This window comes from Marmota marmota, unplaced genomic scaffold, assembly GCF_001458135.2.
Source record: "Marmota marmota marmota unplaced genomic scaffold, marMar, whole genome shotgun sequence".
In the NCBI taxonomy this organism is placed as follows: domain Eukaryota; kingdom Metazoa; phylum Chordata; class Mammalia; order Rodentia; family Sciuridae; genus Marmota; species Marmota marmota.
Genome location: NW_025999977.1, coordinates 2,080,805 through 2,094,388, shown reverse-complemented (window position 1 = coordinate 2,094,388; position 13,584 = coordinate 2,080,805). Strand labels below are relative to the sequence as shown.

General features: G+C 55.6%; 1 protein-coding gene across 24 annotated transcripts in view; it reads left to right on the top strand.

The window, feature by feature from the left end:
• Dysf (dysferlin) overlaps positions 1-13,584 on the top strand; it is a 208,332-nt gene that overhangs the window by 118,653 nt on the left and 76,095 nt on the right. For all 24 annotated transcript variants that reach the window (XM_015479534.2, XM_015479530.2, XM_015479532.2 and 21 more), the window contains 3 exons: positions 2,884-2,977; positions 3,550-3,627; positions 10,787-10,968. In XM_015479534.2, coding sequence (XP_015335020.1) covers positions 2,884-2,977; positions 3,550-3,627; positions 10,787-10,968 — 354 coding nt within the window. The remainder of the gene's footprint in view (positions 1-2,883; positions 2,978-3,549; positions 3,628-10,786; positions 10,969-13,584) is intronic.

Genomic DNA, 13,584 nt, shown 5'->3' with positions numbered 1-13,584 from the left:
CCACACCCCAGGCCTCATAGCCAGCAGCTGGAGGGGCCAGGTGCCAGTGCCAGATGCCTCATTGAACCCCAGTGCTGGCTGGTGTCCCCCCCTGTTGCCTTGGTGTCCTGTGTCTCCTGCCTGGATGGCCTGCTGGGAGCCTTCAAGTCTGTCCCCATGCTTGGCCTCAGAGCCCACAGGCACTGTAGCCAGGAGGGGTGCTCAGTGGCCAGTAGCTGCTTGACTTGTTGGCAGCGCAGCAGTGCGGTCAGGCCAGGAGCCTCTCCTGGTGGGAACCCTGAGGGCCACAGCAGCCCAGGAGGGAGGACCTCAAGACGACGAGGCCTTTGGACTTCCCCTGCCTGCAGTATGGCACTCCTCTCTGTTACCCTGCTGGGGTGTGTGTGTGTGTGTGTGTGTGTGTGTGAGAGAGAGAGAGAGAGAGGGGGACCCAAGTTCTGGGGAGGCGCCTGCTCGTGCAGGTTTGATCCCCCAGGGCTGGGATCCCCTACGGAAACGTTCACTTTTCCAGCTTCCTGGAATAATTGTGAGAATACAAGTATGAGGTGTCTGAACACCACCCCAGCACAGCCGTTTCCCAAGGTCATCACTAGCTAACGTTTCTGGAACATTGGCTCTGGTGCCAGGCAGTATACCAAGAACTTCCTGTTCTCTGTCTTCTCTCTTCTTTAGCTGTCCATCACGGTACCTCTGAGATAGGTGCTGTAGACCTCTTTCCAACTCACAAACGATTCATTCAGAGACATTAAGCAACTTGCCCACAGCTGTACAGCCAGTTAATTACAGGGTCAGAATTGGGGCCCAAGTGATCTGGTTTTAGAGCCTCGTTGAAATTGTGGTGAAAGGAAGCTAGGGCAGGGTCACTGTTCCTCCCTGTCACAAAGGAGGATGTCTGGTGAAGTGAGCCAGAGCCAATCACTTGCAGGATGACCTTAGGTGGGGAGGACTGGGATGCCTGATGGCAGCCTAGACAGGGAACAGCGAGCAGAGGGAGCAAGGGTGATCCTGGGAAGCTTGAGGGGGCCGGGTTTGAGGGAGGCAGACCTTGGTGTGGGATGGGGGATGGGACAGGTCACTGGGGCCTGACTGGGAGGAAGTGTCATTTGACCCTTCAGGTATAAGAGGCACTGAAGGTTCCCGCTACGGAGCTGAGTGACGGTGGGTGATGAAGCTGGTCCTGGCTTGCAGGGTGGGTAGGGGGACAGGCATCCAGGGACTTCTGGGATGAGGAGCTTGGGCTAGGCTTGAAGGTGGCTGTGGTTTGAAGAGGAGAGGACAGAAGTGAAAGACTGTCTTATATTTGGAGGTACAGGGGTTGGGGGACCCTGCAGCTCCAGGAGCTGGGGTGCTTCCTGGGAAATGGCTCCATCCAGGGTGAAGATCAGGGCTACACTGCTGAGAACTGGCCCGTCTGGGTGGACCTGGGTGGGACCAGCAGGCAACCCCAGGAAGGTGCCAGGGCTTTCTTAGAGGGGTTGTGCACATTTGTGGGATGGGAAGAGCCACTGGGCAAGGAAATGGAGCAGAGGCCACCTTATCACTCCACCTCTGAAATGGAGCAGGTGACGGTCTGAGGAGAGGACAGGAGGAAGGATTGGAGAAATAGCGATGGCAGAGGGAGCAGGCAGCACGGGCCTCTGGGAAACGGTGCCTGCTCTCCCAGCCCCTCTGTGGTATGCGGCTGGGCTGTTGGCCCTTGGAGGAAGGTGGGCTTGAGGGAGGGCACCAGAGAGGTGGGCATCTGGCTCAGGGGAGTGGTCTGGTCTTGGTGTTCCCCAAAGTGACTCAAGGCTCCATGGTTAGATCCCAGTGCTAATCAGGACAAGGTGACAGGCCTGCCCAAATGGCTTTGTACACAGTAAACTGATGGAGAGATTTCTGAGCCAGCTGTGGCCCCCTGCTTCTGTTCCTGTCCTTGGCCCCAGACTCTCCCTAGCACAGTGGGAACTTTTAGAGACAGTGAGTATCTAAGCCTTTCCCCAGAGCTTGTGATCTGGCTTGGGACCTATATGCCTCTGGCACCAGCACTGTCTATAAATATGCAGCGGGTGGATAGTGGGAGCCCAGAGATGCTAACCCGGGACCTCCAGACCTTGGCTCCACTAGATGCACCCCAGTAGCCAGCTCTCTGCTGAATTCTTCCTTGGAGAGTCCTTTAGAGTCTTTTCCTGTCAACCTGTAATCTGGAACAGCTCAGAATTCCCCCCTGGCTTATCCAGTCTTCTCTAGAGGGTCGGAAGAGTTTCCCACAATCCTTTGGTACTTTGACATTGGCGTCTAGCGATGCCGTAGAGAGGATGAGCTTCTGAGTGTCGTTGGAGGCCAACTGCTTTTAGCAGCTGAAGAGTGTCGTGACCCTGGTAGTGAAGGGGTGGGTGCAGACATAGGGGAGTTCAGGGCACTGTGGATGATCAGGAGAAGTGACTAAATTAACATGACACTAGAGAGATGACAGGGTTAAACTGATGTCACTAGTTAAACTGATGTTACTGAGTGCCAGGCATCTTGCCCAAGGCTGCAGGTACAACATTTGATTTAATTCTTACTGTTGGTTCTCAGTAGGAGGCAATCCCTCTAACCCCGGGGTCATTTGGCAATGTCTGGAGACATTCCTGGTAGCCACAACTTAGTGGAGAGGCTCCATGCGTCCAGAAGGTGGAGGCCAGGTGTACTGCTGCACACCCCAGGGTGCACAGGGAGGGCCCAGGACAGCAGGACTCAAGGCAAACTCCTGCATTTCTCACCTACGAGGTGGGCAATTGTCACGATGATGATGGTGGGGTCTCAGGACTCCCAATTTCTTGGCTCGTGTCCTCCCTATGTTTCCCCACTAGCTTTGGGCTCTGGGGTCAGAATCTGCCATGACCAGTTTTGTGCCTCCAGGGTGGTGTAGTGGATGATAGGAGCGACGATTCTGTGTCCGTCTCTACCTTGAGCTTCGGTGTGAACAGACCCACCATCTCCTGCATCTTTGACTGTAAGTGATCCTTGGTGGGACCTACAGAGGTGATGTGTGTGTGCACCCTACACTTCTGTTTGCATGGGATTACGTGGGCAGGTGTGTATATCGGGGCTCTGGAGAACCGAGTCTATGTGCTCTCTGATCAGTGTCTTTAGGTATGTGTGCACCTGTGTGTCTGTGCGTGTGCACATGTGTGTGTCTGTATGTGTGCACGTGTGTATCTGTGTGTGCACGTGTGTCTGTGTGTGTGCACGTGTGCATCCACTCAAGTGTGAGAGTGGGCATTCACACTGTGCCTAGTGAGTGCCTGCTACCTATTTGGCCTCTGCTCCTCCCCGTCCTCCTCTGTTCCTCCCGATTCCTGAAGCTCTGGTCTGGCCTCAGGATGCAGCAATCAGTTCTACCTTGGAGCTGTGATTCGTCCTCCTGGCTTGCGAGGCTCACTCTCGAGAAGTGGCCTATGTCCCTTCTGTCATTCAGCCCCTCTGTCTGCTGTCCTTTGAGGGCAGACTCCCCTCCCCTCTAGCCCCAGCAGTTAGACCCCGTCAACCGCTCACTCTGGCGTCTCTGTTTCTTCTTCGGTGAAGACGGGAATCGCTACCACCTACGCTGCTACATGTACCAGGCCCGGGACCTGCCAGCGATGGACAAGGACTCTTTTTCTGGTAGGTGGGAGAGAGGGAGGAGTGCCGGGGACCCTGGGCTGAGAGCTGAGATGGAGGAGTCAGGCCTGCAGGCAACAGGGGATGTGGCCCGAGGCATCCCTTGTGGGGGGTGGCTGCTGCATTTGCTGGATGCTCAGTCCCGTGGCCTCCTGGTTGTCAGGTGCAGCAGCCCTTCCTCCGGGATCTGCTTGACTCCTCTGCAGGGTTTGGCATGGCTGACCATCCCCTCCTTCCTGAAAGCCCCCCAGGCATGGCTTCCAGGCCACACCCTCTCCAGGGTCTCCAGCGGCGTCCTTCTTCTCCACTTGCTTCATGGCGTGGGCTGCAGTTGCTCTAGTGGCCCATCCCGTCCAGACCCAATCCTTGAGGGGCCGCCGCTCCCAGGTCCAGGCTCCTCTGCATTTCCTGCCTTGGTCCTGGGGTTCAGAAACCCTCAGTCACACGGTTCTGTGGCTTCTGGCACCCAGATCTCTCAGATCTGTTCCCTTGTCTTCAGCATCACACTGTCACATTACGCTGGCCTTGCCCCTTCTTATTCAGGCCACTTGGAGGCCTCGTGGCTTGCCTGCCCTCAGCGTACCTGGGCACATCGATCATCTGCTTTCAAAAACCCTGACAGACGGACCCCCACTCGCCAGACTGCCCCTGTGGTCCTCACCGGTTTCATCTGGGGCTCGTTCCCCTCTCTTCACTAGCTCCAGTCCCATCGGCCTTCGTCTGTTTGCCAGTCTCTTCCAGGTGCCTGACTTTTGCATTTAGCATCCTCTCTGCCTAGAGTGCATTTCCTTCCTAATCTAAACCAGGTGAACTCCTAGTTGTCCTTCAAGACCCGCCGGGATGCCCTTCTCCAGGCTGAGACAATTTCTCCTTCCACACCACTTGGCTTCCTCTCTGGTGCCTCTCTCAGGGCCCTTACCTGCTGCACAGATGAATTCCTGCTGCAACCTTCCCACTTTGACCATGACCCTCCTTGCCCTGCCCCCAGGAAAGGGCTTTGTCTTCCCCTGAGCCTGTAGCATTGGGCACCTAAGAATGACTACTTTCTGAGCACGCCCTATGCCCAGGTAGTACTCACAGATGCAACCTTGTGAGGGCTGTGCCAGGGGCAGGTCAATATCTGCAGCGATTTCTAACTCTGGGATACACATCCGGGCTCTGGCCATTGGAACTTACCTTGAGAAATAAGAAGGGGTCTAGTTCGCCGCCTTGCTTTCTCTCCTGGGGAGGTTGTGAAGGGGGAGGGTGCAGGCAGTGGGTTTGTGCAGGGTGAGTGGGCAGGTGGGGCTCAGGTGGAGGGCCTCTTGTCCCCTGTGCGCCTGGTTGGCCGAGGACCCTACAAGTCAGGAACTCCTCCAAGGGACCAGCGTGGGAAGCCAGTGCTCAGTCCAGGGACTGCAGGGCAGGGTCAGCCTGGCATTGGCCTGCGGAGACGTCACACTTTCCATCCTGGCTCCACCCCTCCCCCAGATAAACATCCCTTGAGCTTTGCGGGCACTGCCCAGGGCTTCCTCAGAGGCCACTGGCTTCTGAATGAAAGGCCCAATTGAGCAGCTGATGGAAGGGAAAACAGCAGCCAACGTGGGGAACCTATAAAACCCAGAGTGTTTATTTTCACTCCCAAACCCTAAACCAAAGCAATCTCTCCCCTGGAACTGACCCTGGGGCGGCTGGCGGCCTGAGGCTGTGCGCGGCCACCGGCTGGCATTTCTCTGAGGAAACTCATGTGTGAATCCGGAATGTCTGGGGCCAGGGGAGGGTCTAACTCTGTCTGTCGCTGGTAGCACCTTCCAGCTGCCTGCTGCTGTCTGGGGCAGAGGGCCCTCCCCGGGGCATGCTCCTGAGCCTGACCTGGGCCTTTCCTGTGCTCTGGTGCCCCCATGGACTCTCCTTGTCCCTCTGCGGTGGACTCTGGAGCTGTCCAGAGGCAGGGGCTGTATCTGTGCTTCCTCCCTGGCTGAGGAGTTGAGGGATATGCAGGAGTTGCCCAGAAAACACTTCTAGAACAATATCGGACTTGGCATAAAGAGGTTTTTTAAAAAAAAATAATTTCTTTATTTTTTTTATTTTAAAAATTTGTTCTAGTTAGTTTTATATGACAGTAGAATGCACTTGGACACATTGTACACGAATGTGGTGCAGAGTCACACCGTGTAATCATATGTGTTTCATGTGTGTAATCATGTGTGTATATAGGGTGATAATGGCCATCTCATTCCACCATCTAGAAGGGGCTTTTTGTGGTGATGTGACTGTCCAGGAAGCCTGGGGATTCCCCTTCAGGTAGGGCTTGAACACATAGCCAGCCTGGGTCCTCTGCACCCTTGGAAAGTGCCTGTGGTGTGTGTGTGTGTGTGTGTGTGTGTGTGTGTGTCCTGTACAGCAGTTAGACCTACACATTGTAAGATGCTCTTAATTCCAGTGGCTTCTTTTGGATATGGGGGTGGGCCTGTTGGTGCCTGGCCAGCGTCTCTGGTATGTGCTGGCTTTGCCTTAAACTGAAAGCCGTGACTAGAGAAGACAGTGACATCTGTGTGGCACCCAGCTCTGCCTTGCCTGCCCTGGAATTCTGGAGAGGGTAGCGTGGTTTCCCTGAACACATGTAAGCCGGGTGGCTCTTCTTGGTAGACTGATATTTCTCAAAGGGTTCCCTGTGGGAAGCTTTCTGCTCCACCAAGTTGCTCCCCAGATGAGAACTTGGTTGGGTGGCAGAGCTGCCACCCAGATGCAGCACTGGCATGATGCTATCACATTCCAGGAGATGGCCCTTAGCTGGAGGAGCCCAGAAATATTTCTTTGAGGGTCTCATGGGGCTCGACGTGGCTTCCCAAGTCACATTGTTCATTAACCCATGGCTGGGGTGGGTGTCAGGGCAGAAGGTCCCGTGACCCTCTTTGCTGGCCCCATGGCTCCTGGGAGGAAAAGGCTGTGCAGTTGGGTGGTCCTGAGAGATGTTCCTGCCAGGCTGGGCTACAGTGACATCTGATGAATGGCTGCTACACTGTGGCCTGGGGACCAGAGCTTCAGTTTTCCATACAGATGTGGACTCTGTCCTGAGTGGTATGGGGGGAATTCTTGCTTTGGGGCTTCCTGCGTCTGGATTCTGGTCACGTCCTCCGGCCCCCTCTCCCTTTAGGCAGGGCTTTTTGTTCGGGTTGGCTCCATCGGAGGCATTCTGCCCCAGAAGCATAAGGAGGTGTTTTCCCCAAATGCATTGGAGGCTTGTGAAATGCTCCACTGAAGAAAGGTTCCTGAGCAGGAAAGAGACGGGGAGGGAGCTCTCATGTTTGCAGGGCGCGGTGGCCTAGGAGGTGCTGCGGCTGCAGGGAAGGAGGCTGTCCAACCGTGTTGGGACCCTTGAGCTCCCAGAGGAGGGCAACATCCTGTCTACAGTATTCAGCCCACACTGCTCAGCAGGAGTCCAGGGCCATGGGTGATCTGCTCACCTTGGTCCTCCCCTCTGCCCCCCGCCATGGGTGCTCCCTACTCCCTTTCACCTCCACCAACAACTTCCTGTTTCCCAAGTGCCCATGCTCTTTGGTGTCTCTGCCTGCTGGGTGCCTTGACACCCTTGGCTGACCTTTATCCTGGTCTCTGTTGATTCCTTCCTGATTCTTGAGGCTCAGGTAGGAGACCACCTCCAGGAAGCCTGACTCAATGTCACCAGGCTACGCTGGGGACCCCTACGCCTTGCACCTGTGTGTTCCACTATTAAGTCACACACAACCTACGCTCTATCTCTTGTTTCATTGATGTTTGATGATGCTAAGAGCTATAATTGGTCTCCTTCATCTTCCCATTCCTAGGTCAGTGATAACCTACCAACAACTCTATATAAAATGAATGATATATTATAAATAACACCAGAGCAAACATCTTTGTACAGATAGCGTTTGGCTAATTTGGGTCATTCCCAGTAATATGGAAAAGGGGGCCTGAATGGCTTTATGTTTTATGGGCATACTTCCCAATTACTTTTCTGAAGGTTGCTGAATTGCTTCCAGCGATAAAGAATACCTCATACTTCATCAACTATTTGCCAACACTGAGTGTTACAATTTTGAATCATTTTTCTTAAATTTTTGCTGTAGGGTAGTTTTAATTTGATTGCTGTGATCCACTCCATGGTCTCCTTCCAACGAGTGTGACATGTAGGAGCACTGGAATTGGAATTGCAGGTCTTCCTGGGGGCAAATCTCCCTCTTTGGACAAAGAATGTGACACTACCCATCCTGTTCTCCACATTGGTGGTCTGGGCTGGTTGGTGGAAAGGTCCCACAGGGGAGCTTAGGATGTTGAATGCAGAAGGTCCTCCTTTGGAGCAGCAGGGCTCAGTCTGAACGGCCAGATTCAGGGCACTGGATCCAGCCAAAGAATTGTCTGCCTGGAGTTTGACATGGTGGCTCATGCCTGTAATCCCAGAGGCTTGGGAGGCTGAGACAGAAGGATTGCAAGTGTGAGGCCAGCCTCAGCAACTTAGTGAGGCCCTAAGCAACTTAGAGAGACCCTGTCTCAAAATATTAAAAAAGGGCTGGGAATGTGGTTCAGTGGTTAAGTGCCCCTGGGTTGAATCCCTGGTACCGCCCCCCCCAAATAATCAACAAACCTGCCTGGGACTTGGTGAAATCCCTGGCTCTATTGTGGATGGGGATGCTGGTGGAATCCTGTGTGTGTGTGTGGCTGGAGTCTCTCCAGGGCAGCTGTGGTCCTCAGAGAGAACCCTTCCAAACATGCCCCCTGGCCCGGGGTGCACAGCCCTGGGGAGAGCCCGAGGCTGGGATGAAAGTGAGAACCCAGTCCTCCACCTTCCCTCCTCTTGGCTTCTCTGCAAGAGGATGTGTCTGTGAGTCCATCTGACCACCTTGCTGGAGCAACAGTGCCCCCCTCCTTGTTTCGCTTTTTGGGGGAGGGGCTGGGCCCTCTGGGGGAGAGGCCAGGCCCCAGCACACAGTGGCCCAGTGTCTGAGGCCGGGGGCCTCCAGGCCTGCTCTTTACAATGTCTTTGTTGTGTTTTTTCTCCCGTGGGCGGCTGGGGGCCCGTGTGTGGGTCTGGGTGAGTTTTGTTTGAAAGCACCCACCCCCCAGTGCTGAGCTCATTGCCTGGGCTGCTGGGGCTGCTGGAGGGAGCCGGCCTGCTGGGGGGGGGGGCCGGCGTGGGGGGTGCTGCCAACACCAATACGGCGTGCAAGGCCCGCCACAATGTGCAATTGTGATCTTTGTGTAAACTCGGTCGGTCTGGGGCCCGCATGCTTATAAAAATAAAGCGTTGGGAAGCACGGGGGGTGGGAACAAAAGGGGCTTTTTCGCCGGCCCTCTAATATGGTTTTATTTATGGGAACGCGCCCTCCTTCCCTTACTGGAACTGGGAGAGGTTCTCTGCCGAGCTTGGAGCTGATGGTATCACAGCCAGACGGTTTCATTAAATGCACAGACGCCGCCACTGCCGATGGGCCCTGCCAGGGGCAGGAGGGAGAGGACTCAGCCAGCCTTGCCAGGGCCAGTGCGTGGAAGGGGGAGCCCCGTGCCAGGGAGGCTCCCATCAGCAAGAGGTGGCATTTGCCCCTGCCTCTCCCCCTGCAGTTCCTTCTATCCCCAGAACCTTCTGCTCCTCTGCTACTCCATAGCAGGGCTCAACATCAATTTCCTGCAGGACACTCCCCATGACTGACCCTGCTGTGCTTCTGTGCAGGAGGTGACAGGCTGGCCCCAGGCTAGTGGTCAGCCTCCTGTGGCTAAACCCAGCATTGACCAGCCAATGGGTACCCATGGCTTCTGCCTGGTAACTTAGATGCCCCTCCCCCTTATGATGGGTTCTTTGAGCAACACCCACCATCTTAGGCCCTGCTCTCTGGGTCCCTTTATAGGAGTCCTGCTGCTCCTCACCCACCTTCCCACCTCTTCTACCGGCAGAGTCCCTCTCTCTGCTGTGTCCTATGCGGTGGCCTTGGCTTACCCCTTGGTCTCCTTGTGGTCCAGGAGCCCGTCATCTTATGTCTTCTTGGTGGGGTTCACTGTCTCCTCATCCCAGCCTCAGGGTTGTTTGGACATTCTTGCACCCTTCTGAGCCCAGTGAGGCAGAGACCATTGCTTTTAAGGTCATTGAGGATCTCTTGGGGTCCCACAGGGTGTCAGTGCTGGGGCAGGCCTGTGGGCTCAGAGCAGGTAGGGCACTGCAAGGTGCCAAGGGCATAGGGCTTCCATGAGGGCACTGGGCCAAGTCCTCACAGACATTCAGTATCAGCTGATGCCCGGAGCTCCTGCTCTCCTGCCTGCCTAGCCCTCCACCAGTCCCACCCCGTCTCTAGCTCTCAGCAGCTGAAGGGGCAACACCTGGCCCAGAGCAGCCTCAGGACCCCTTCCAGTGCTATAGCTGCTGCAGTTAACGCTCAGCTGCCAGCCTCCTGTGTCCCCACACTTTCCTGTCCAAGTGCCCTCAGCATTTGGCATTTGGAGACTTACAAAATGGTAACAAATTAGCCCTCAGCCCCAGGTTCCCATTCCGTTAGGACAAGTTGGAAGGGCCCCTTTTTCTAGGCCTTGTGCTCCTCTCTTGAGTAGCACATAGTCCCAAAGGACCTGTTCCCTTGTTGTTTTCCCAAGTGTGGCCTTAAGGCAGCATCAACATCACCTTGGAACTTGCTGGAAAGATCTGCAGTGTCATAGTGTGGGGTGGGACTCAGTAATCTCTGGGTACCTTCCAGGGGATTCTGTTGCCTGCTTGCATTGGAGAACCACTGTCCTAGAATCTGCTCCAGTGACACTAACTTGCCTTTGGGACTGGGCCGAGAGAATGGCTTGTGGCTAGGTCCCAGACTGGTGCGTCCAGGGCTGGCAGGCTGCAAAGGAGTTTGGGGATAGTAAGGAGCTCACACGACCCACTGCATACCAGCTCTTAGGTCCACGCCCACTAAGCCAGGACCATATCTGCCTGGGGTCATTGCAGGAGCCTCGTAACTGGTCTCCTGAATCACCTCCCGCCTCCTCCAGTCTGATCTCCCCTGACCAGGAAAGGGCCCTGAGGAAAATGGGTTCCAGCGTGGATACATTGCTCTGGAGTGGCGGCCACAGCCCTGCTTCAGCTTTGCGGCCTGGGCGCCTCCTGAGAGGAGACCCTCACGGTCCCTGCCATGTCCTGTCTCTCTTCCCAACTTGGCCCATACAGATCCCTATGCGATCGTCTCCTTCCTGCACCAGAGTCAGAAGACAGTGGTCGTAAAGAACACCCTGAACCCCACCTGGGACCAGACCCTTATCTTCTACGAGATTGAGATCTTCGGTGAGCCGGCCAGCATTGCTGAGCAGCCGCCCAGCATCGTGGTAGAGCTCTATGACCACGACACCTACGTGAGTGTGCCCAGCTCGCTCCCTTGCCCCCCACTGCCCACCTGCTGCAGGGCCCTGAGGAGAGCTGTGCTATGAGCTCTGGGTTTCCATCCAGCTGGGTGCTCCCCAGGGCTGGGGCTGGTGGCCTCTCCCCTGACCCCTCAGGCTGTGGAGTAATTAAAACTATTTAAGAGGAATTAAAAATGGATTGCTAGCACATGTGCTGTGCCCTGTGGCACAGTGAGGGGACAGATCTGGAAAGGGCACTTGGCTGTGGTCAGGAGCCTGGGTTTTTTCTGTCTCTACCTTATTTATGTGATTCCAAGAATAGCCTCTTTCCCCATCAAAAGCTGCTGATTCTTCAGACATGTATCAGAGACTTGCTTTACTGAGACGAGTGGTCCCTTATTTGAGGCTGAGACTCACCCAGAGAGTAGAGAATCCTCTATGTATGTGAGTGAGCATGTCCCAGAGTGCCATACAGCTCTGTGGCACAGGCAGGGGCCTCTGCACGGAGCTGTCCAACAGGACTTCCTGTGATGACGGAAGTGCTCTCTAGCTGTGCTGTCCAGAGTGGGAGCCACTAGCTGCATGTGGCTAGGGAGCACTTGAAATGTGGCTAGTACAAACCCAGAAACTTGAGTTTTAAATTTCATTGTGTTTTAAAGAATTAAAATGTGAATTTAAATAGCTGCAGGTGGCTAATGCTCCAGTATTGGAAAGGCAGCTCTGGAAGGTTCCAAGGAGGGAGGGATGGAGCCAGGCTGGAACATCAGGGAAGGCTGTGGGGAGGACAAAGGCCCTGAAGGAAATGGGGTCCCGGGGTTGGTGGGGGAGGCTGAGGGGCACTGCAGCATAGTGTGGGGGTGAGTGGGGGGCTGCGAGGGGAGGGGTGGGCAGGCTGGCAGGGGGAAGGGAGTGCGAGTTAGGAAACAGCGTGGGGGGTTGGTGATAGGGTCAGAGCAACATTTTAAGGAGTTGATGCTCCTGGAAGAGATGACCAGGGGTGTGGCAAAGAGGCCTCACCTGGGTAGGGGCAAGGAGAAGGATGGCGGGGGCAGGGTTTGGAAGATGTTTCCAGTAAAAGTTGCCACCACTTGGATGCCAGGGACCAGGGGAAGGGCTGTCTAGGGTCCCCACCAGATATGTGTGTGAGGGGTCAGCTGGCAGTGGACAACGTGGGCCTGGGCTGGGAACCCTACCTGGGAACTCTGGGAGGAAGAGCGAGGGCCCTGGGGAATGAGCAGGTGGAGGGAGCCTAGTTGGGACTGTGTGGAGAAGGGTGCAGGTGGAGGGTGGGCTGGGAGGTGCTCAGGATGTGCCAGAGTTCTCTGTGGGCCTGTGCGCCCACACCCCGTCATGGTAACACTTTCTGGAAATATCTCTGAAATGCTGCTCTCTCCCCTCTCATCCCACTGCCACCCCCAACCCAGGCTGGGGCCCCTTTGCCCAAACCATCTGCCCTCTTCTTCTTAACGTGTTGCTCGGAGTCCTTTCCCTCCCTGTGGGATAGCATCTAGCAAATGACTGCTGCCCGGAGCTCCTGCTCTCCTGCCTGCCTAGCCCTCCACCAGTCCCACCCCGTCTCTAGCTCTCAGCAGCTGAAGGGGCAACACCTGGCCCAGAGCAGCCTCAGGACCCCTTCCAGTGCTGTAGCTGCTGCAGTTAACGCTCAGTAATTGGTGCCAGACTGTCACCTGCTGGTGTGGGCATTTATATGGAGCCGGTGGCCATTCCAGGATGGCTCTTGGGGACAGCGAGGTCCCCTGCAGTGGTGTGGCTGCAGTTAGCGTGGCCTCCCAGTTTTTGCTCTGGGTCTGTCCCTGCTCTGGGCAAGGCACGAGGGCTTGGGAGGCCACACCACCATCTGGCGGAGACCCAGGTTCTGCCCACTGCCCTTGCTGGACTTGGCCAGGCCTGCGTGTGATGCACAGTCTCCGTGCAGTGGCTGACAAGGGGAGAGGCCAGCAGCACTGGGGGAAGTGGCCATGTGAGGGCAGGAGAGGGAGAGGCCAGCTGAGGCCAGTGGGCCGGAGGAGGGGAGGATGCGTAGGCAGGGAAAGAGAGGTGTCAGGCGGCAGTGAGGGGGCCTTCTGTGCCAGAGGAGGGTTTGGACTCTGTCCTCTGGACAGCAGGGAGCTGAGGAAGGTACCTGGGCAAAGGGATTATCAGGTGAAAACATTATTTTGGGAACATAATTTGATGAGCATGATCAGAGTTTTCCATTTTAAAGCTGGAGAAATTAAGGATGAAAGTGAACAGTCAGGACATATCAAAAGTCCCTGGGAATGTCACTCATATGGCTGTGGGCATTAGAGAAATGTGGGGAGACTGTCTCTCTGGTCTCTCATGGGCTCAGAGCTGGATTACATTAAAGCAGGAGCACTTAGTTCAGTATACAGAGGGTCTTCCCAACCATGGTGGGAATTTGAACCTAGCACAGTGTCCAAGGTTGCTCAGATCTCACCTGATCCTGGCGTCCCTCTCAGGAGGGCAGGGTTTTCCACTTGGCCTGAGGGGGCTTCCCTGACTCCCAGGACCCTCCCAGGAGGCAGGATTCAGGCCTACTGATTTTTGGAGGTCACTCTGAATCCTGAGCTGGGGGATACTGACCCTTCTCCTTCCACACCTGGTCTA